This window comes from Maylandia zebra, linkage group LG8 (genome assembly GCF_041146795.1).
Source record: "Maylandia zebra isolate NMK-2024a linkage group LG8, Mzebra_GT3a, whole genome shotgun sequence".
In the NCBI taxonomy this organism is placed as follows: Eukaryota; Metazoa; Chordata; class Actinopteri; order Cichliformes; family Cichlidae; genus Maylandia; species Maylandia zebra.
This window is the reverse complement of record NC_135174.1, coordinates 13896665-13918665: the sequence shown is the minus strand read 5'-3', so window position 1 is coordinate 13918665 and position 22001 is coordinate 13896665. Positions and strand designations below refer to the sequence as shown.

The 22001-nt window shown below is 40.0% G+C and overlaps 2 protein-coding genes across 6 annotated transcripts in view; one reads left to right on the top strand and one right to left on the bottom strand.

Annotated features, from left to right (window-relative positions):
- mybpc2b (myosin binding protein Cb) overlaps positions 1 to 14536 on the top strand; it is a 26108-nt gene extending 11572 nt beyond the window's left edge. For all 4 annotated transcript variants that reach the window (XM_076887421.1, XM_076887420.1, XM_012924734.4 and 1 more), the window contains 26 exons: positions 3570 to 3638; positions 3746 to 3894; positions 3995 to 4112; positions 4224 to 4272; positions 4463 to 4519; positions 4632 to 4801; positions 4982 to 5114; positions 5645 to 5769; positions 5909 to 6014; positions 7647 to 7813; positions 8159 to 8324; positions 8437 to 8543; positions 8640 to 8669; positions 8775 to 8917; positions 10147 to 10306; positions 10443 to 10547; positions 10633 to 10821; positions 10933 to 11067; positions 11185 to 11352; positions 11512 to 11600; positions 11880 to 12075; positions 12182 to 12321; positions 13224 to 13383; positions 13778 to 13914; positions 14002 to 14188; positions 14383 to 14536. In XM_076887421.1, the coding sequence (XP_076743536.1) occupies positions 3570 to 3638; positions 3746 to 3894; positions 3995 to 4112; positions 4224 to 4272; positions 4463 to 4519; positions 4632 to 4801; positions 4982 to 5114; positions 5645 to 5769; positions 5909 to 6014; positions 7647 to 7813; positions 8159 to 8324; positions 8437 to 8543; positions 8640 to 8669; positions 8775 to 8917; positions 10147 to 10306; positions 10443 to 10547; positions 10633 to 10821; positions 10933 to 11067; positions 11185 to 11352; positions 11512 to 11600; positions 11880 to 12075; positions 12182 to 12321; positions 13224 to 13383; positions 13778 to 13914; positions 14002 to 14188; positions 14383 to 14405 (3278 nt within the window). In that variant the 3' untranslated portion in view covers positions 14406 to 14536. The remainder of the gene's footprint in view (positions 1 to 3569; positions 3639 to 3745; positions 3895 to 3994; positions 4113 to 4223; positions 4273 to 4462; positions 4520 to 4631; positions 4802 to 4981; positions 5115 to 5644; positions 5770 to 5908; positions 6015 to 7646; positions 7814 to 8158; positions 8325 to 8436; positions 8544 to 8639; positions 8670 to 8774; positions 8918 to 10146; positions 10307 to 10442; positions 10548 to 10632; positions 10822 to 10932; positions 11068 to 11184; positions 11353 to 11511; positions 11601 to 11879; positions 12076 to 12181; positions 12322 to 13223; positions 13384 to 13777; positions 13915 to 14001; positions 14189 to 14382) is intronic.
- LOC101482992 (testicular acid phosphatase homolog) lies at positions 14525 to 22001 on the bottom strand. Of its 2 annotated transcripts, XM_004571367.4 has the most exons (12): positions 21851 to 22001; positions 21242 to 21375; positions 20091 to 20186; positions 19050 to 19136; positions 17942 to 18088; positions 17605 to 17703; positions 16606 to 16701; positions 16032 to 16164; positions 15715 to 15797; positions 15494 to 15600; positions 15048 to 15229; positions 14525 to 14841 (listed from the first exon to the last, which is right to left on the bottom strand). In XM_004571367.4, exons 2-12 carry the CDS (start codon positions 21329 to 21331, stop codon positions 14732 to 14734), a joined length of 1230 nt encoding a protein of 409 aa, XP_004571424.2. In that variant the 5' UTR covers positions 21332 to 21375; positions 21851 to 22001; the 3' UTR covers positions 14525 to 14731. The 2 variants fall into 2 exon arrangements, with proteins under 2 accessions (XP_004571424.2, XP_076743537.1); XM_076887422.1 differs by lacking the exon at positions 17942 to 18088.

Genomic DNA, 22001 nt, shown 5'->3' with positions numbered 1-22001 from the left:
TAGGCTGCGGGCCAAATTTGGCCCGCGGGCCAGAGTTTGACACCTATGAACTAGATGGAGATTGCATGGAATGGTTCTGGAAGGGTGAAGGCCCCAGGGAGCTGAAGGGTGCTAATTTCTTGGTGTACTTTTTCAGAAGTGTGCAAAATGTCCAAGACTTGCTGTGCTTAACAGGGAAACACAGCACTTATAAGGGTTTTCCTTTTCCAATTTGAACATCTATGTGTTCTTAGTATGAGGTAAGGTGCAGCATTAGTGGCAACTGAGAAATGTAAATTCTTTCCTGCGGTGTATGTTGTCATATGTTAGGAATATGTTTGGAGTTAAGACTGGCAGACTGGACCTTGGGAGCGATGCCAGTATTACCAGGACGATTGCCAAAGTGTTTCTTTTTTGGACTGTTGGAAATACACAGATGATGGACGTGGAGGTATGCAAAGGAAAGATGAGAAGTCACAGACTCTATCAAACGTGTCAAGACTGTTTTGTGTCCTCACAACAAGGCAGCCATGTAGGGAAGGCTGGTTGCTGTGCTGAATCATACCAGAAAGTAGTGGCCTGCCAAGCAAAAAGTGGGCTAGAGAGTCAATATGAGGTCATGAATAATAAATTGGGCACCTCTATAAATTTCCTGTCAAATGTGGCCAGGGGTGGATGTATGACCACAGTTTTTTCCTTTCCTACCATTCATAAGTGTGCATCTCCTCTGATGTCATGAATGCCCATCGCTGAATGTGGAACTCAGCAAGCTACTCCTGCTGTGACAACATTTGCCTAGAGGGAGGAAAGGTACATTGTACTGCAGATGATCCAGACACAGCTCAGCATGGCACATATATAAGAGAAGAAAGGGTAAGCTTAGTGGTAGAGTGTGAGTGGGAAAAACTGGAGCATGAAACAAAGACAAAAAAACCTTGAACATGTGCAAAACCTTCAAAGGGAAACATAAGAACCACTGATCTTAAGCTGTCGGCCATATTTCACCCCAACACTGGGAGTACAGTTTCTCATCATCACCATCGTCCACCACGAATCCACCAAGCCACACCATTCTGGTTAGCAATACAGACAAACGCAGCCAGGATGAAGATAGAAACAGAGGGAATCTGAAGAAATGTACCAAAATCAGCCTAATGTAGAAGCTATGATGTCTATATCAAATTCTAGACTAATTTATCTTAATAATTCAACATAATGTCACTAAAAAATATATTTTTCATCCTCATTAAGTCAGATCTGAGAAGTCTTTTTTTTTTTCAAAGATCAATGTTATTAATATATCAGGCTGAACAACATCATTGACTCAACACTGTGGCATATGGCTGAGTTTGTGCACTGATTTAGTCATGCAGTAATTACTCAGGGCATTTAAATTTAATTTCAAAGAATCATCAGGGGGGTCAAATATCTTTTGTATACAGTCCACATTTTAAATATAGATTTATAGATTTTTAAAATATTTTCAGGTCTGCCGTTTCTTTGATCCCCTGTCCTGGCTACAGAAAGTTTATTCCACTCCTCTGAGTTGAGTTTGCCTTTAATGTATCTCTTAAGAGTCAATTTCTGTGTGGGAAGTGCTTATCATACCAAGGCTGTTTAAAGCCATGCTCACAGGGGTATAATGTGTGGGGGGATTATCATCACTTGGCCAACTGCAGTTTGTTTCGGGGCTCTCATACTAGTAATGGATGTCTGCAAAAAAGTTACTGCCAATTAAAAAAAAAGTATTGGAATCCAACATTCCCTTGGCTGAATTTATTGCAACAAAATTTATACTAAGTTTATACTACGTATTAGATTTATAACTTATAAGAACAGGATATAAAAATAGATTTTTAAGTTAAATCTAAATCACACCTCAATGATTTATTTGGTGAAGTATGTGAGATTAATGTTGTCGTTTGATTCTATTTAAAAGCAGTATATAAATGATAAATTCAAGTTCTTTTAATTTTTGCATTCAACATTTATTCACATTTAACCAAGCGCATTTGATCAACAACACCTGGTTGCTACTTACCATCTTAATTCCCATAGAAGCACTAAGGTGGCGCTTAACAAATTGCTTCTGCTTTTTAACTTACTTTTTACAAAAAAGTAAGTTAAAATGCCTTTTTAAATTATTATTTATTTAATTAACAAATTGTGGGACACTATAATATGTCATTAGTTGTATTTAAATAATTTAAGAACCTGATATGGACTGTGTTATTTATAATTATTATTATATAATAATGTCCTAATAGATAAAACCTTAGCATGTGCTTTCTGTGCCACTTGACTGGACATCACTTCTTCTCAGTTGACCGCTGTAACCCACACCTGGATTCTGATCTACCTTTTTTCCCATAAACACTTGAGCTTTTTTTTTTTTTTTTTTTTGTAAATACTAAGCAGTTTGAATGTGAATTAAACTCAGTGCTGGCTTGGGATTTTTGTGTAATATTTGTGGGGGGGGAGGGGGGGTGTTGTTATTCAGGCAGCATGGGGTGTTCTGTTGTTGCTCTGTGTGGGGTAAAGTATCTGATTTGATTGCAGCCTTGGAAATCAGTCCAGCAGAAGTAATCAAGATAATTTCAAATATTAGATTCGATGTTTGATGATTAAACTGATTATTTGAAGCTCAGATCATGACTACTGAGATCATGATCTTATCATTATGAGAGAATCGTTGCATTTTACTGTGTGTTGTTTCGATGCAATGACTCTAAAATAATCATTGTGTAACTGTTGTTTACTTACCTTGAGTTTATACAGACTTATGGTACAGTATAACTTAGAAGTGTTATACTTTCAAATGTGAAAGTGGGATAATTGTTTTTTGTAGCAGACCCTGCACTGGAGGGAGAATGAGGACGATGTGAAAGCACAGTGCAGGACTGTGACAATGCAATGCGTGAAAACGTGATGAAATTCAGATGTGTGCCAGCTATGTGTTGGTCATGCTCAAAGAGGAGATTGTATTCCTGAGTAGCTTCTCATGGCTTCCAAGCCAAGTCTTGGCTGTGATTGTTTAGTAAACTGAATTTATTAGGCACATTTATTTTCCCTGTCAGAAAACAAAGCAGAGAGCTGCACTGTAGAGTAGGACGCAACAAAAGAACCTAATGCCAATTACAAGTGTGCATTGTTTATAGAGTAGCACCTTGAATGCCAAATCTTGGATGATGGTAGAAAAAAGCTGATGCATAAAGGACACCAGGTGCATTTGTTAATAGTTTCAGATTTTTATATAGTGATTGTGAACAAGCAGGACACTTCATCTGCTGTTACTGAGCTTGCTCTATCAGCAAGCAAGTGTCCAAAAAGTGCCCCCATCGTGCATGGAAGTATCATTGTTCAGAAACAATGTGACTTATACTGTATGTGTTTTATATGTACTTTAGATCCTCCGTATAAGCAAAGATATATCCAAACCATTCACCGTGTCTCTTGCATTTTGGCATTTTGAACATTATTTTTTGTTGTATGTTATTTTGCAGCACATGTCTTAAATGAATCTATAAAAATGGGCTCCAGATTTTAATGATTTACTGATTTAACAAATCTTTTTTACTCCTTCTTTTCAGAGCCTCAGTCTACTGAGCTCACTGGGCTCTTTGTGGAGAAACCGCCGGATAATGTAGTCGCTGTCGCAGGTTAGATACACAAATGAATGCTTGTGTTATTGCTGTCTCCAGTAATCCGTAATATGCAATCTGAGTATATAATGTCATGTGAATTAACTGTTGCTTGTGAATGGCAGGAACGGATGTCACTTTCATAGCCAAGGTCGACTCCACCAGCCTGACAAGAAAACCCACCATGAAATGGTTGAAGGGCAAGTGGCTGGACCTTGGCAGCAAGGCTGGAAAACATTTGCAGTTCAAAGAAACTTACGACAGAAATACTAAAGTGTGTGTCAAAGAGAGACATAGATATTTTTTTTGTACCGTGTTGGCCGATCCTCTTCCTTCAGAAATAGCTAAGAACTAATGAATATTTTCTCCCTAAGATCTATACTTATGAAATGAAGGTCATCAAAGTGGTCCCTGGAGACGCTGGTGGTTACAGGTGTGAAGTGACTTCAAAAGACAAATGTGACAGCTCCACCTTTGAGATCTCTGTTGAGGGTGAGTGAAAACAGACTCGCGCCTGCTAAGGCTGCCACGGATTCTATACATACTGATGTTTTGATCTGATCCAGGAATAATGTGCGTTCTCTGCAACTTCTCTTATTACAGCTGCACATCAGGACGAGCAGGCAGATATTTTGTCTGCCTTCAAGAGAGCGTAAGTGCTCTGGGGTTTGTGTTTCATCTTGTGGAAAATGCATGCATAGACTTTTTAAAATGTTTTTTTCTGTGTATATATGTGTGAACATGTCTCACAGCACATTGGTTTGACAGTATAGTACACTTAATGTTGTGCCATGGCAAAATGCATTATGTGTGTTACAGTTAGTCTGATTCTGTACATGCAGTGACGCTGGAGAGGATGAGGGAGATCTGGATTTCAGCGCTCTGCTCAAAGCTGCTAAGTGAGAATCTTGACATTGTTTTGTTTATCGAGGAGACAGTATGATTTCCTCATTGTATTTTGTGCTTCTTCTGCCCTACCTGTTAAGAAACCCCCTTTTATTTCTCTGCCAGGAAGAAGAAACCTGAAAAAGTAGAACCAGAGATAGATGTGTGGGAACTGCTTAAGAGTGCCCACCCAAGCGAGTATGAGAAAATCGCCTTTAAGTATGGCATCACTGACCTGAGGGGCATGCTGAAGCGTCTGAAAAAAATGAAGGCCGAGCCTGTTATACATAGCGAGGGTAAGTCGGGTCAATTAACGGAAGGGAGGGGAAGAAGTGGAGGAGTATTGCAAATATGATTGAGAGGAAAAGGATAGAAAGAAGAAGGCAAGAGGATGGGCACTATGAGGCTGAGCGGGTATGACATACGTGAGTTAATGAGTTAATTTAAGGTTTTTCTCTGTGTGTTTTCAACTACAGCTTTCCTGAAGAAGCTTGAATCTTGCTACTCAGTGGATAAGGGCAAGAAAATTACCCTGAGGTGTGAAGTGGTGGATCCCAATGTTCAGGTCAAATGGCTGAAGAATGGTCAGGAGATCAAACCCTCAGCCAAGTATGATTAAAAGCATAAACACACACACACACACCAGTTATCCACACGCATCTTTTTGTGTGCTTTGTACAGGGTACGGCTTAATTAAACAGTAGTGTGTCATATCATCAGATCATCAAGCTTAGATTGACTTGGTGGGCAGTGCTTAAAAATATCAAGCTAAAATTATCTGTGCGACACAGTCAGAAACGATGCTGCCATCAACATGTTTTATTTTTAGGCAGTCATAAGAGGCCTCCCAGTGGGTTAAAGCAAGTCATACTGCCAAGACATCATATGCCCCAAATCCAGAAACTCAAGCAGGACAAAGATCTCTGTTTCCTTAAATGTCCCAATGTGGGAAAAATACTGTATCCTGGCAGAAAACTGTAATATATGTGTTGGCTTTGCTAGACAAAATATGTACCACTGCAACTGTCATAAGATTGATTCAAATCCACATTTTAAAACGGAAGGATCTGATACTATACAGTAGTGGAAATACTTTCAGAGGTGCTTTCTTTTTGATGAAAAAACACTGTCTTTTTAAGGTATATCATGGAGACGAGCGGCAATGTCAGAACACTCACCATAAATAAGGCAACCCTGGCAGACGATGCTGCATATGAGTGCGTGGTTGGGGAAGACAAGTGTTTCACAGAGGTGTTTGTCAAAGGTGCACTTTCTCTTCTGCTTGTTTGGTAACAGTAGCGATCTGAGAATACAGTAAAGCAGCACGTCTTGTCCCAAAGCATGAAAAGTGAAGTTTCAGTGCTTGGTTCATGAATTGTAAAATCTTCCTCTGTTGTGTTCAGAGCCCCCTGTGACTATCACCAAGCTGATGGATGACTATCACGTGGTTGTGGGAGAAAGAGTGGAGTTTGAGATAGAGGTGTCGGAAGAGGGTGCCCACGTGATGTGGTGAGTGAAATTCACATTATCAGCAATAAAGATTCAGGTTATGTACATATGCTGAAAGTTTTTTAACTTGTTCTTTTTACAAAAGCATTTAAAGCAGGGGTGGGCAACTCCAGGCCTCGAGGGCCGGTGTCCCTGCCGGTTTTAGATGTGTCCTTGAACCAACACAGCTGATTTAAATGGCTAAACTAGCTCCTGCAGTTCTCCAGAGGCCTGGTAATGAACTAATCATGTGATTCAGGTGTGTTGACCCAAGGTGAGATCTAAAACCTGCAGGACACCGGCCCTCGGGGCCTGGAATTGCCCACCCCTGATTTAAAGTCACATGTAGAAAACAATAGTTTTCACAGGACTCCATAAAGTTCTCCAAAAAACGTAAGAACACCATTACCGCGTGCATAAGAGGACAATACACTTGATTAGTTATCAATTAGTCATCAATCAGCAAGTGTGAGCGCTATAAAAGAAAAGATTTGGCAGTTTGGTGATCTGAAGCATTCAGATGTACATTAACACAATGTCACAATCTTCCCAGGAGCAAATGTCTCAGCAAAGTCGCCCCAAAGTTAGTCCATGCAATACTCAAACCTGCAAAAGATGAATCTACAGGCCTCTTTTAGCACCTAAAATGATAAGATTAATGAGAATAAGATTAGAGTAAGATTGAACAAGTGTGGCTTGTTTGGAAGGGTTGCCAGGGGAAAGCCTCTAAAAACAACATGGCAGCACAGCTTAGGTGTAAAAAGTTGCATCTGAATCAGCTACAAGACTTCTGGAACAATGTACACTGTACAAAGGCCAAATTGTAGATGTTTTGCTATAATACACGGGGCCGTGTGTGGCAAAAACTAAACACAGCATATCAGCACAAACACCTCAAACCAACTCTCAAGCACGGTAGTGGAGGGTTAATGATCTGGCTGACCATGAACTCATCTGTATATTAAAGTATTCCTAAGTCAAATGTGAGGTGACTTAGCCCAAATTTGGTCATGCAGCAGGACAATGATTCTAAGAACAGCAGGAAGTGTTGTAATGACTCGGTCAAAGTTCAGACTTCAACCTAAAATGCTGCGCTGGAACCTTAAGAGAAACGTGACCTTCTCATCTTCATATCAGATGAAACTATATTGTAGGAAATCTTGGTTCTGGTCAAAATGTGTGGAGGCTATTTGATCTGCTTGATTCAGGAGATTTTGTCACAAATTCAACCAAATGTGTAGATTTTGATATGGAAGTTAGATGGCTTTGAACATCGTCAGTCAACAAAAGCATTTCAAGCTCAAATTCTGAAGTTTATTTCAGTTTGTTTCACTGGAGTTTTTATTTTTGAGATAATTTTGATACAGCGTCGCTAAATTTAATATTGTGTCTTCTTATTTAAAGGTGCATTTTGAAAAACCTAATAAAAAGCACAAAGAGCAAAAGAATGAAATTAATTATATTTTTAAAAACGTGGTATACACAGCTAGATTTATATTATCTTGTAAAATCTTGATTAATCTAAAATCATACATTTCCAAAGTCATTTTGCAGTGTGACTTGTAAAGTTAGAGCTGGTTTCACCTTACAGTTTGTTTTTAGAGAGTTTTAGTGACAACTTTTAAAAAATATCTGTTTTATATTAATTTCCAGGTTTTTTGAAGACCAAGAGATTCACAAAGACAAAGATTCAAAATATCGCTTTAAGAAGGATGGAAAGAAGCACACACTTATCATTCAGGAAGCTACACTGGATGACATCGGAATGTACCACGCTTGGACAAATGGGGGTCATACCAAAGGAGAACTGGAGGTGGAAGGTACCACATGAAATCATAATAATCTCACGTCTTTATTTTAGTTTTGAGTGAGAGTAAAACATAAACTTTTAGAAAAGCCAAGCTAATAATGATAATATTTTTAGAGCATTCACACATGTGTATCAAAAGGTAATATATATACAGTAGCCAAGGGTTTCTCTCATTTAAACGTTCACTGCAGAAGACTGCTGGCCCAAGGGCTCAGCATCTCTCTTTAAAAACAAAGTAACAACTCATGGCAGTGGGTGTCAAGATGAGTGGATCAGTGGGTGTCCTTATTTCCTCTCCTGCTACACTTACACAGTCTGTCTCCTGCCTGATCTATGCTTTTGTGGCCTTCCTCAGAAAAGGAACTGGAGGTGTTGCAGGACATCGCTGATCTGACAGTCAGGGCAACAGATCAGGCTATGTTCAAGTGTGAAGTGTCTGACGACAAGGTCACAGGAAAGTGGTACAAAGATGGCGTGGAGGTCTTGCCAAGCGAGCGCATCAAAATGACCCACATTGGAAGGTGAAAAGACGATACCAAACGGTTTTGCCTTCATGTGAACAAAGTTGGGGGGTTTTATTGACACAGATGTTTCCATAAAACTACATGATATCTTTTGCACTGCTTGTCTCAGGTTTCACCGACTGGTCATTGATAATGTGAAGCCAGAGGATGCTGGAGACTACACATTTGTACCTGATGGATATGCCCTGTCACTTTCTGCCAAACTGAACTTCTTGGGTGAGAAAGACCGAACAATTACAAAGGTCCTGCTGTGGAAAAATTAGTCACCAGCAGCCTGGATAATACTGTCACCTCTTTTCTCTTTCATAACAGAAATTAAGATCGACTATGTGCCTAGGCAAGGTAGGTACCTGTAATTTACATCTTAATTAAACATCCTGTTTATAGTTCAAACCCAAGACAGCCTACTTGATTGATGACTCTCTTTGAATGCTGTATTTTAACCAGAACCTCCAAAAATCCACCTGGACACCACTGGAAACATGGTCTCCCAAAACACTATCATCGTGGTAGCTGGGAACAAGCTTCGTCTGGATGTGGAGATCACTGGCGAGCCAGCTCCAACTGTTGTCTGGTCCAAAGGAGATAATGTAAGGGCTCCAAAAAATAGCTGCAGTTAACTAAAACTAAACTAGATATATGGACATATAGATTTAGCAAACTTAAAAATGAGATAAAATTGTAAAGGAAATATTCTTAGTTCACTAGCTGGGCCTCATTTTCAGTTTGTCAGCATTTAGGTAGGTAAAGGTGAATGGCTTGGACATGAATTGAGCTGTGGTTTTGGGAAAGCCTCAAAAGGGACTGACAGCGGCTCCTGGGCCTTGCAAGTCCCCATGTACTAAATAGAAGTGAAGAAGTTAAAGAATTGAAAAGGTGACAGAGGGTGGGGCACGTAAACGAGACGAACAGCTTGAAGAAGGCGTGGTTCTGCTCCTAATAACTAATTGCATAACTTGACAACTTAAATAATAGGACATGTGTGGAAATGAAAACTTTTTAGAATATAATTTAATGATAACATGTGGAGTTATGAGCAGACCTTAGGTGCCATCAGTGTCATACTAAGACAGCTCCCTTCTTCTTATTTTACACTCAACCTAAGTTCAGTCCAAGTGGTCCATTCATGCCCTTCTGGTTTGCACAAGTGCCACCAGCTAACACTCGTTTTAGTTCATGTGCCACCATTTCATCACTAGCAGACTGAAGTGGCAGAACAAGTGGACAGTAAAAAGTGAATAAAAAAGATAAATCTCCCTGCAGTATAAACAATACATTCTTGTAATGGTCACACTTTATGAACTATCCATCCACAAAAAAGATGATGAAAAGTCTGAGATGTCTTCAGAAAAAGAAGTGCAGCTTCATAAATGCGCCATGCCTCAGTTTTTTCCTGCTCTGTCTTCTGTCTTATTACAAAGAAACACTACTGCTGTAACTTTATGAAAAGCACTGGCACAGCTCTTTGGCTTAACCGCCTCACTTCAGTGTGGTACTGCAGGCCCTGAGTAATGTCTTTGGCTGTAAAACAGAGGATGATTCAGACCTCTGGCTTGGATAAAATTAACAGTTCACAGACAGCCCCTTCCCATGATGTGATCCACTCTTAAAGACTTGCAACACAATATTTCCTCGTGCAAAAAACAATGAACAGTCAGAAGATTCTGCCTTCAGCTGGTTTAGATATGTGAGTGGGTTTATTCTGGCCCCGAAGCCTTATGTTTGATACCCCTACTCTAATCTCTATTAGCCCAACTTTAAGTTACAAGTAAACCCTAATTGTTAGGCATGTTTTAACTGCTTTAATATCGTGTGTTAGCCAATCACAGACACTGAAGGACGTGTAAGGGTGGAGTCCAGGAAAGACCTCAGCTGCTTTGTCATAGAGGGGGCGGAGAGAGACGATGAGGGCAACTACTCCATCACTGTCGCCAACCCTGCCGGAGAGGACAAGGCTGTGCTGTTTCTGAAGATTGTGGGTAAGTGAAGGTTTTACAGGATAACATCAGCTGGTTTCCCCTCATAGTGGGCAGCAGAAAGGGGATGTTTTTTTGCAAATACCAGTTTGACCTATCTTCTCTGTTGTATTTAAATAAACTGCAATCTTTTTATCAGATGTGCCCGACCCCCCTGAGAATATCAAGTGCACAGGAGTGGGAGAGGACTGCGCCTCCATTATTTGGGACCCTCCTAAATTTGATGGCGGTGCACCAGTTAAAGGTGGAACATGCATTATATTAATTTGTTTAAGGAAAACAAAATTATTATTCAACCTGTTCATGTAACTGCATTATTACTCCACCAGGTTATCTCATGGAGAGGAAGAAGAAAGGCTCTTCCAGATGGACAAAGCTCAACTTTGACGTGTACGAATCAACCACATACGAGGCTAAGAGGATGATTGAAGGTGTTCTGTATGAGATGAGGGTGTTCGCTGTCAACAGCATTGGCATGTCTCAGCCAAGTCTCAGCTCCAAACCGTTCATGCCTATTGGTACGTTTCACAGTCGTCCTTACGTGCTCTTTCTCAGCAACTCCCTGTCCCTCCTTTGCTCAGTGAAGCCAGTCACTGATTCTCTTGAGTCTCCTTTCCTGTCATCCTCAGCCCCAACAAGCGAGCCAACGCGTCTGACAGTCCACGATGTGACAGACAGCACTTGCAGCTTGAAGTGGCTCGCCCCAGAGAAGATTGGAGCTGGGGGCCTCGACGGCTACGTTATTGAATACTGCAAGGAAGGAGGTGATAATGCCGTATATTTACGTGTAATAAATGAAAACAGCTGAATGAATGAAAAAAAGAAAGAGACACAGATCACACTTAGTTTAATTTAATACATGAAGTTTTCTTTTAACGTAGACACTGAGTGGGTGGTGGCAAACCAGGAGCTGTGCGAGAGACAGGGATTTGTGGTGCGCGGCCTCCCGGTGGGAGAGAAGATCAACTTTAGGGTGGTGGCAGTAAACATTGCCGGGCGCAGTCCTCCTGCTATAATGTCACAGCCCGTCACCATCCGTGAGATCGTCGGTGAGTGAGTCAGATTCACAGCCAAATAAAGTGAGCAAGTATAAATGTAAATAGCACATTTGGGTGTAGCATAGTTTTTCTTTGTGTTGACCACAGAGACTCATACTCATACTCATGTTATGATAAGAAGTTTAAACAGGATGTCTGTTTCTTCTTCAGAACATCCAAAGATCCGCCTTCCTCGTGACCTGAGAACAAAGTACATCAGGAAAGTGGGAGAGAAGATCAACCTGACTATCCCCTTCCAGGTTAGAAAGGATGAGTTTCTGTGCACTAATCAGTATAACAATCAGTAACAGTGATATCTTAGTGAGAACCAAATTTAGTTTTTTTCTTATGTTCTAAAAAGCATTAGAATAATAAATTAGGAGCTTACTTTAGAAAACAAAACCTAGTTTTTTAGTTTGTTTGTTTTTTTGTTTTGTGCATCGTTTTAATAATTTGAGTATTGAAAGTATGAAGAAAAAAAAACAACCTGAAGCTACATTTTTTAAGTCATAAAACTTGATTATGTTTTTGCACCACAGGGCAAGCCACGCCCCGTCGCAAACTGGTTCAAGGATGGCAAACCGCTTGACGAGAAGATGGTCAACGTGCGTAACTCAAACGTGGACAGCATTCTGTTCATTCGCTCAGCAGAGAGAGAGCACTCTGGAACATATGAGCTGGTTCTGAAGATTGAGAACATGGAGGACAGGGCCAGCATTAACATCAGGATTGTTGGTATGACTCCCAGGACTCTAGACGACTTAGCCCAACAGCACACGAGATGATGCAATATTCATCAGAGTTTAGAAGCTTACACTAATAAAAGTTTAACCCCAAACAGACAAGCCTGGGCCACCTTTGAATGTGAAGGCGACTGACGTCTGGGGCTTCAATGCAGCACTTGAGTGGGACCCCCCCAAGGATGATGGCAACTGTGATATTTCTGGATACACTATCCAGAAGGCAGACATGAAGACCAAGGTGAGAAAGGGAAATGGGGGTGTTTTCAGTCTTCGTCAGCGCCACAGTCACCTGCCAAGATGTCCAGCGAGGACCTGTATACTACGCAGGACGTTATCTCTCTGAATCATCGCTCATGACTCACTTTACCTGCAGGGACACTGCTTTCTTACTTTATTCACGTTTTTATTTAACTTTGTTGTGGTTTCAGATTAGTGGTTTCAGATTAGTTTCTTTTGGCATGGTCTATTCTATTTTATTGTGCTACATATCATTCTGCTTATTTAAGCTATTTGTTATATACTGTTTAACTTAATTTTTAACTTTTGCAATCAAGGATTATTCCTAACTCCAAGTTAAAATAAAACCTTTTAACAAATGCGGCCTTTCTTTTGTTCTCCACATAGACCGTTTTATCGGCATGCTGCCAAAGCCTGCTCAAGCGTGATTGGTCAACAGAACGTGATATACAAGCAAACCAGAAATCTTGGCCCCTGCCTACAGATTATGCAGACATCTGTTTATATAAACAGTTTATAGCTTAGTGGATTTATGAAGAGCTGCAGGTCTTGCGAGTCTGTTTGACCAACCTGCTTCATGCATTCAAAGCAGAGAGATCACAGCTGACAGGATGAAGTGTGTGCTTTGGCTGCATTCGCACAAAAGCATATTTATTTATGCTTTATGGAGAATTACAGAATAACATGCTATTTATCTGATTCACTGATTTGTTCTGGCCAATCCTGCTTACTCTTGTCGTCTTTGCATCAGAGAAGGAGCCAAATCTGAATCTTGGGTTTGCTAACATTAGCTACCAAATGCTGCTTCTTTTACCTTTAGCAACACTTGGTTTGTTCTCCATGCTAGATTTGTGGGGGATTTTGTGGTTTAATATAATATTATCACTTCTTTTCTCTTTCTAGGAATGGTTCACTGTTTATGAGCACAATAGACGAACAAACTGCACAGTTTCGGATCTGGTCATGGGCAACGAATACATGTTCCGCATCTACAGCGAAAATCTCTGTGGCCTGAGCGAGGAGCCGCGCATGAGCAAGAACACGGCTGTGATTGGCAAAACAGGTATGACAGTGTTTCCAATATTTACATGCAGTTGAACACATATTTAGGCCTAAAATGCTGATTTTAAGTCATCTAAATACATCTGAGTTAGCCAAGTTATAAGTACAGTGTAAGCCATTTATTCCAGTGGTGTTTGGTCTTTAGTTCATTGGTGTATATTCAGTTTATACCAACCATATTATCCTTAATGATTTTCTATTTAATAAATAAGTAAACTTTTGATTTCATATACTCATGCTGCATATAATTCAAAGAAGTACTTTATATTTTTAGTGGCAAAGTTGTATTTTTGTTGTTCTTTTTAAACATGTGAGCTGCATGTTTAAGTTCATACAGTTCATTTCTGATTTTTGCAACCTTTTTTCCCTGATTTACTTCCCACCCTCTTCTGAAGGCTTGGAACTCAAATCAAAGCCCTACAAGGAGAAAGACATGTGCTGCTCTCCCAAGTTTACTCAGCCGCTGATGGATAGAAGTGTTGTGGCTGGTTACAGCACTGCTATCAGCTGTGCTGTCAAAGGCTTTCCTAAGGTAAAAGCACATGTTAAAAATTGAGTCCACTAATTAGCCAAGAAGTTTTAGCTTTAGCTTTCTTAACTCAGCTTGTTCAAATCTTAGCCTAAGATTGTCTGGATGAAGAACAAGATGATTATTGGGGAGGATCCCAAGTACTTGATGCAGAACAATCAAGGAGTTCTGACCCTCAACATTCGAAAGCCCAGCACCTTCGATGGAGGGAAATACTCTTGCATGGCTGTCAATGAACTGGGCAAGGATGAAGTGGAGTGCACACTTGATGTCCGAGGTAAGAACACTGGGCAACCGTCTGAGCGGGTAGAGGAGGACAGATGAAGGAACAGGAGGAACTTTGGTTATTTTAGGACAGGATGAGTCTTGATGGTTCTGCTAAACACTTTACAACAAAACAATGATTGCCATCACACTTGGACTCCAATCTAACAAAAGCTGACAACCACTATCTCTCTTGTTCTTTCACAGTTTACAAAGAGCCAGAGAAGTGAGAAACTGGACAGCAACGAATATGAAATTCAAATTATGAGCCAAACAGTGAATGTAAGCAGTGGACGTCACAATGAGGAGAGCACACTGTCAAGATTGAATCAAATAAAATATAGTGATCCTTGCTGTAAAAGTTGTTTATTCTGATTACATTTTATGTCTGTTAAAAAATTATTTCATGATTATTTATGTATATTGTGTATTCTTTATGAAGGCTCAAATCTGCTCAAGCACACAATAACTATCACGATCATATTACAGTGAACATTAGTTGGGAAGCATTTTTATATTTATATATTTCATGGTACAAGTGTGTCAATCATCTCTGCTACACTTCCCTGGAGTACTGTCCTCTCCGCCTGAGGATTATCACCCCTATACTGAATAACAGCGCCACCGCCAGGAGTCCCACAGCCACTGCAAGAGCTGTTATGGTACCTGTGGGAGACAACAACTGTTTAGCTATACATGGCAAATATCCAAAAGCCTTGATATGTTTAAATGAGGCAGTGTGTTCTGAATAATCCCAGACAAGCCCCCCCTCCAAACCCCCCCCCCCAATAATAATAAACATGTTGCAGAGAAACCTGGTGGCAACACCAAATACAGACATAGACACAGATTATAAACTTTATCTTATTCACCTGTGCTTGACCATTTTGTCTTAAACCCACACTCGGCCTGCCAGTCATCTGCCAGTACGTCCTTCACCAGCTCATTAAACAAGGATAAAGGACAAGGGCTCAACCCGTTACATTCTGGCACAGGGTTGGGGTAGGGGTTGTTCCGAGAGTCATTGTGGTAGTGCAGCTCCACAGAATAGGATCTGGGTAATTATTAGGACGAATCCAATGAGAGGACACACATCTGTAAGTGTTATGCAAATGTATTTGTATTATGTGATGCTTTCACAACTGCAGCCCTGGGCGGCTGCCAAATTTCCTCAGATCACAAAGGAAAGGTATTTGCTCGGTGCATCCAAACAGAAAACCGCGATACCTCAAAATGTGGTGGGCATCTGACCTACATAGTGTGCTTGAATATGCAAAAGAGAATAGTGCAGGAAATAAAACTGGAAGGAAGTCATTACCCATCATGCTCCTGGTAGAACTCAAAGAGTTGACAGGCAGCGTAAGGAGGAAGAAGCCCGTTATACACGTCCAGAGCTGCCTGGAGGGTGATGAGTGTAGAGTCATGCTGGAACGAGGAACAAGCACCAAAGCAATAAGAAGGCGAGGAGATACAGTACATCAAGCAGCAGTTTACACAGCAGATTATAAATGTGTGCTCGTACACAAGCAATGCACTTACAGCTGAGTACATAATGAATTTGAGAGTGCTCCCTTGCGCTACAGCCTTAGAGAAATTCCTCAGGATGGCATTCAGCAGGACCCCTGGAGAATTACCACAATGTCAACAGTGCAAATTAATTTTTCTCACATACCAAGACAATCCTTTTGACCTTATTGAGCATCCTGTCTTGGCCCTGTAATCATCTTTGTCCCATTAGCTCATATGTGCTAATAAACAAAGCTTCGGCCAGCAGTCACATGAGATAAACAGAGCTTCTTCTTCTTTTTTTTCCTCTTGAGTGCTCTAAATTAATTGCCTCTAATGTGAATTCCCACCTCCCGAGAGCCTGGCCTTCTCTTTTCGCTTGTGACTGAGGATGCTGTACATGACCTCAAAGGAAGCTATTCTCTTCAGGGTGTCCAAGACCTCTTGGGTGGCCCAGCGTGGCAGAGTCAAGTTATGAATCCTCTGCAAAAGAGAAGAATGTTCATTACGGCACTGCCTTACGCTAATAATCACATTATACAACATGGCAGCAAACGAGGTTTAAATGGCCGTACTTTATAGTTTCTATTATCCCGTCTATTTTTAGCACCAGTCTGAAGATAACAGATGCTCATTTTGCAAGTTTGAATGAACATATTCAACCTGGCCTAGAATCCACCCATCTCATTATGCTTTAATTATCATTTCAATATGTTGCCCCATTCGTCTTTTACTGTATGCATAAAGTGATTTCCCCGCACTCCTACCCTCGCTCTATTTCTCTGGAGATACTTTGACGAAAGCACATTATTGTTCCTTTTTTGTGTTTTTCTCTGTCACTTCTCTGCATCTGGGTTTTGTAGCAGCTTGTAATGTGCATAATACAGGTAGCAGAAATATTTGTGGGCTTGCTTTAAAGTATACCTCACAGTTAAGAGTGTCGTGGACCCTCCATATTTTTTTACCAACCAGCTTGGACACGGGGTAGCCAGTGTGGTTAGAGAGAGCCTCCACAAAGTACTGCACAGGGAAGAAAAGAATAAGGACATCAGTTTAAACTCTTTAAATAATAAGGCTCAAGGGAACACAACAGTTTAATTACCATTTTTATGAGTAACATTCCATTTATTTATGGATATTTGTCCAGGCACACTGATTAGATATCTATTTTAGGGGTTTATAATCAAAAATTGCATAAATTAGCATTAGTAGTTCATTAATGTGGCGATGACTGTAAGTTTAACCTTTGGTCAGATAACACGGTGATACGTGGCACCAGTTTGGTTTGTGTATATACCTTGCAGGTACTCTGCCTCCAGCAGAGGGTGTTAAAATTCAATGCAGGATGCCCTGGCCTGATCTCAACTATCACCCTAATAGGCCGCATGTGGGACTCCATTTAATTAAAACCATTTTATTGTAATTCTTAATCTAATTCAATCTAACCGTTAATTAGTGTCTCTGAGAATGTGAGAGAAATTGCACTGTGCAGCTTTTCGTAGGCACTGGAGTCACCGTGCCTGAGAAAATCACTGAGAGGACATGATGTCTTCAGCATAACAAACACGTCTACTAGAGGTGCTGATTACGTTGACATCAACAACTGTGAAGTATATACTTACTGAAATAGGCATTTCAGCATGTGAGTTAATTTACAAATTAGGGCCGGGATAAGCAGACCAGGAGAGGCTGAGGTAAGGACACGATTTTGTTTGCAGCAATTTTGATTGTGTAAGCCTGATGATATTAAACGACGGGGTTACAAACAAGTTTTCACTGGTTAGCAGGCACATGACTCACGGAAAAGATATGCTGAACACAAACTGGGCTGTGAGCATTCACGTCACTGAACAGATGCTGATGGGCTACAGAACAGTGTATTTAGAGGTCTGTCTGGCTGTGTGGAGACGGCCTTTGTCTTACCTGGTGAGCTTTAAGGAACTTCTGGTAGGGATGACTCTCGAAGGTCTCCGTCATCATAGCGCTGAACCTTGGACAGTCTTTACCTGGAGACCTCAGCAACTTTAAAACAGCAGTTAAACATCAGTGGAAATAATGAACGTTAACTCGAGGTACTTCTTGTGGGCACAAATGTATGCTCATTTCACACTTTAACACTGTGGGGAATCACAGCTGGGATGCACACAGATGGCCGCATGGAGCTACAGAGAAAAGCCCAAAATAATTTATACAATTTTGTAATCAGCTTTGCGTGGCTGCTGCTGTGAAAAGAAAATATTTATGTGGCTCAGCAGCCCACCTTGTCGAGGGCTCTGGGGATGGTGTGCACTGGAATAGGCCGCCACAGTAACTGGGGCATGATGGGTCTGGTTTGGGGGAACATCCCAGCAAGGCAAGCCTGGGCACTCATCAGAGTGCGGTCGTAGTCAGTACTCCGCACATATATCTGTTGTAATCACAGAGAGTACATGGCATTAAAAAGCATTCATATGCTGGTACTGGAGTGGTTTCACTGATCCGACTATGTGCTGTGTTCTGGGGTAAATGAGGCTTACGTTTCTTTTCTACATTTAGAAATCTCATTAAAGTTTTTGCCTTTATTTTTGCAAGCAGTACTCATCCCAAGTCAACTGAGGTACTTCCTTAACCCAAATAGTCATAGAAGAGTCAAATGAATGAGAAGGAAAGGGGAGGGGGGGACAATCTGTCTTGCTGTGATCTCTTCTGACATCAGTCTTCCCTCTTCTATAGCTCTCTGTCACTCTCTATCAGGTTTTTACACATCATAAATCAAGCAGATAAGGTTGGATGTTCTTGTGATACCAGGAGTGCTTCTGTTTTGCCCCCCTTTTGTGAACGTAAAACAGACATGGCAACACGCGAAAAGGTATGGCACAAGTTCACTGAGATTTAGGCAAGAGATTGTCAGTGATAAGTTCTGAGAACAGCTGTCATTAGTTGTGGTAATTGTGTTTTGTTTAAGAGAGAAAGACGAGCACTTAAAGCAAGAGAAAAAGGAAGGTAACGAGTATGACAAAGCAGAGGCAAAAAAGAAATTGCAAATCTCTTATAATGTCAGTGTGTTTAGGATCCAGCACACAGAAGCTGCATATTTGCTGACAGCTGTACTTTACATGAAGCCCACGGGCTACATTACCCTCCCATGTTTAGCACACTGCACGGTCATGACAGTGAGTTCACCAAAATGAGTCAGGCTCATTAACTTATTGTATGTTTTTACAGACGTGACAGATGGTGACTGCTCGTACGCGCACTTGATTTTACAGGGCACGCATGACAAGAGGCTTAGGAAGCTCACAACAGAGTTCACCTAAACAAAGATGGGGAAGGAAACAGCAATTAACACGCAGATACGCATATGTGTTTGCATACACAGATACACCTACCTCTTTGCTGTTATAGTCTTCACTGAGGAAATTTCCGTAACGCCTCCTTAGAAACCGGCCGAGTTCAAACTGCTGTTTCATGCCCAGCTGGAAGGAAAATTGCCAGCATTTTACATTTTTAGCAGAATTTGACCTTTTGACTGAAAACGCTGCAGATTTATGGTCCTAATCAACCTTTTTACATAGATAAGCAACTTTTACCCTGTTACCAGTGTTTCTCAAAGACAAAATAATGAGTTTATACACTGTAAAGCAGCTAATTGCCCGACAACAGAGCAAAGTCACAGGAGGAAGGAATTTAATTAAAGCCCGAAGTCTGTTAAAAGTGTATTTTATAGTGAAAGATTTTAAGTAAATGAATTCAGCAGTTTTTGAAGTACAGTGATGCATTCATTGTGTTAAGCCTGTGATCCTCCTGTTTATGAATTTCTTGTCAAATTATAAGCATAAAGTCTCTATTATTATTTTTCTTTTGTTTGACTTTTTCACCTATATTTTAGTGAACTGTGTGTCACCCCAGTTCAAGTATGGTGGCCTTAAAGCGCAAAACAAAATAACATTAAAGAGAAAACTAGAAACATTTAGAAAGGACATACTTTGTAAACTACTGAAATGTAATTTTCTGTTTTGTTATTAATTTTAAATGTCAGTGGTTTTTTGGGGGTTTTTTTGGGTTTTTTTTTTAAAAAAAGGTTTATGTAATATTCTGTGTTCTGTTGTGTAACTTAATTTTTTTTCCTCTTGGTGTTATTTTCTAATTTGTTTGTTAAGATAAATAACAGCTTTGACTGTTTTGTTGTTTGTTTCTTGCTATGCTGTTATTATGTATTTTGTTTTATTCTTCTCTTTTCTAAAATGCTGTATTGCAATTTCTACAATTTTTGTTTCTTCTGCACTGTAGGGCCTCCGTACCACAGCCCAAATGATTTTGTGTAAAACAAGAGCTAGAGTAAAACTATTAGACAATTCAGTTTATACAACCAAAATCTCTTCACGTGTTTTGTTAACAACAAACCAAAATGTCAATGACAAATCAAGTACCTCAGTCAACTGTCCGAAACCCTGAGCCCACACTTCCTCCCCATATGGATCCCTGGGATATGACTCAATAGGTGATCGATCTCCGTGCCGGAACACCTGAGCAGCAAAACAGATATTGTCACATGATGCCATGCTGCTGTGTTAGCATTACACTGCACACTTAAACAAGATTATCACCCTGAGACAGAGGTAATAAATAGAGATCTGTGACTGTGGACAGCGTGGGCAGGATTTGAGGCACAAGTGTCATTCTGATGATGTCATCAAGGCACAATCGTTAGAACTGTTGCATTAGTGTTATTACCTGACAGCTCACTTTCTGAGCCGTGACATAACAGAAAGGTTGAATTAACGGGATTGTGCACACATCTGATTCACTCTTGTTGATCCCACAGTAATTTTACAAACCACTCGAGTGAAACACATCATAAAAATAACACAATAACACAAGCACAAGTCAGCAAAGATCCAAAGGCTTTTGAATATAATTGCTGCACAACAACATGAGATTTTTTTTATGTATGTAAAGTAATTAAATCAATAACTAAAAATAATAGTTTTCAAAAAAAAAAAAAAAAACCAAAGATTTGTGAATCTAAACTCAATGAAATTCAGTGGAGCTGTATACGAGGTTGCTGAAGACTAGCAGGAATTTAGTGGATTTAGCTGATAACACACTTTTACTGTCAAGCAGTTGGTTAAGCCGTAATAGTTATGTAGCAGATATATAATTTTATTGTATGCTGTCCCAAGGTAAGTGGTTAAAGCACTTAAGCAACATACACATACAAGTTTTTTTTTAAAGGATACAAAAAAATAAAAAATATGAAACGCCAAATCATAAGAATAGTGTGATTTCTTTTTCTTAAATCATTCAGTTGGGTAATAAGGTGTTATGTAAAGAGGTTTATGTATAAAGCTGCAGTGTGTGGGAGAGATATGCTAGACACTGTTGGAGTTTAGGCTCAAAGTAATCCTTTGTTACACAAAAAAGTGCAAAAACAATAATACTGATCGGGCAGGAAAACTACAATGCAATCAGTAACCATGCACAGCAAAGTGTCTTCCAGATTATATAATAATCACAGGATTCAACAAAGAAATGCTGTCAAACATCTTGTGGGGGGGAGGCGACAAATGGGGGAACTTACAGCTACAACAAACTTCAGCACCCGGCATTCAGTCAAACAGATGCAGCAGAGAAGGAACAAACAGCCCAAACTCTTCTGCAACTTCTGCATCTTTTCAGCTAGTCGAGCGTCACCTGCTTTACAAAATTCTTTCACTGAAAGACGAAAAGTATCAAGAAAGTTAATCTATAAAATCACAATTTCCCATTAAATAAGGGAACAAAAAGAAACAGAAACAGTGCAGTGATGGAGATAAAGTGGGCTGTGTGTACCAGTCATGATCTTAGGATATGGTTTATATTATTATTATAATATTTTACTCGAAGTACATGTTGACTATGATAAGAGGAATCAACTAAGCATGTAACATAATCATTGAAATATATATTTTTTTTAATTTGGGTTACTTTGTTCTTAAAAGTTGAAGTCACTTTCAGTAAATTTCCATAATCTTTTAACAAGCTGAGCCACTGATCTGTTGATAATAGTGTTCTTTCTTTCCAGTTAAGAGAAATTATTATTATGTTGTGATTCAAACATTAATTAAAACCTTAAAGCGCAATATGCAGCGTGCGCATGCATGCAACAAAATGCTTTTTTTTTTTAATATAAATGAAGATTTGCACTTACCTCAGCTGCTTGTTCACATATTTTGGTGTTGTAGTACAAATGATTCGCAGACATATAGATATATATATGTGTGTGTGTGTGTTTGTGTGGGTGGGTGTGTCAAATCCTCACTCACACCCAGGCTGACACTAAGTGCATGTTTCAGTAAATT

Excerpts from the sequence above, each read along its gene's own strand:
- LOC101482992 (XM_004571367.4), bottom strand. The coding sequence starts at position 21,331 with ATGCAGAAGTTGCAGAAGAGTTTGGGCTGTTTGTTCCTTCTCTGCTGC. Across the intron at positions 15,601-15,714 it reads AATTCATTATGTACTCAGCT|CATGACTCTACACTCATCAC; the intron begins GTAAGTGCATTG and ends TCCTCGTTCCAG. Across the intron at positions 14,842-15,047 it reads GACAAAATGGTCAAGCACAG|GTACCATAACAGCTCTTGCA; the intron begins GTGAATAAGATA and ends TGTCTCCCACAG.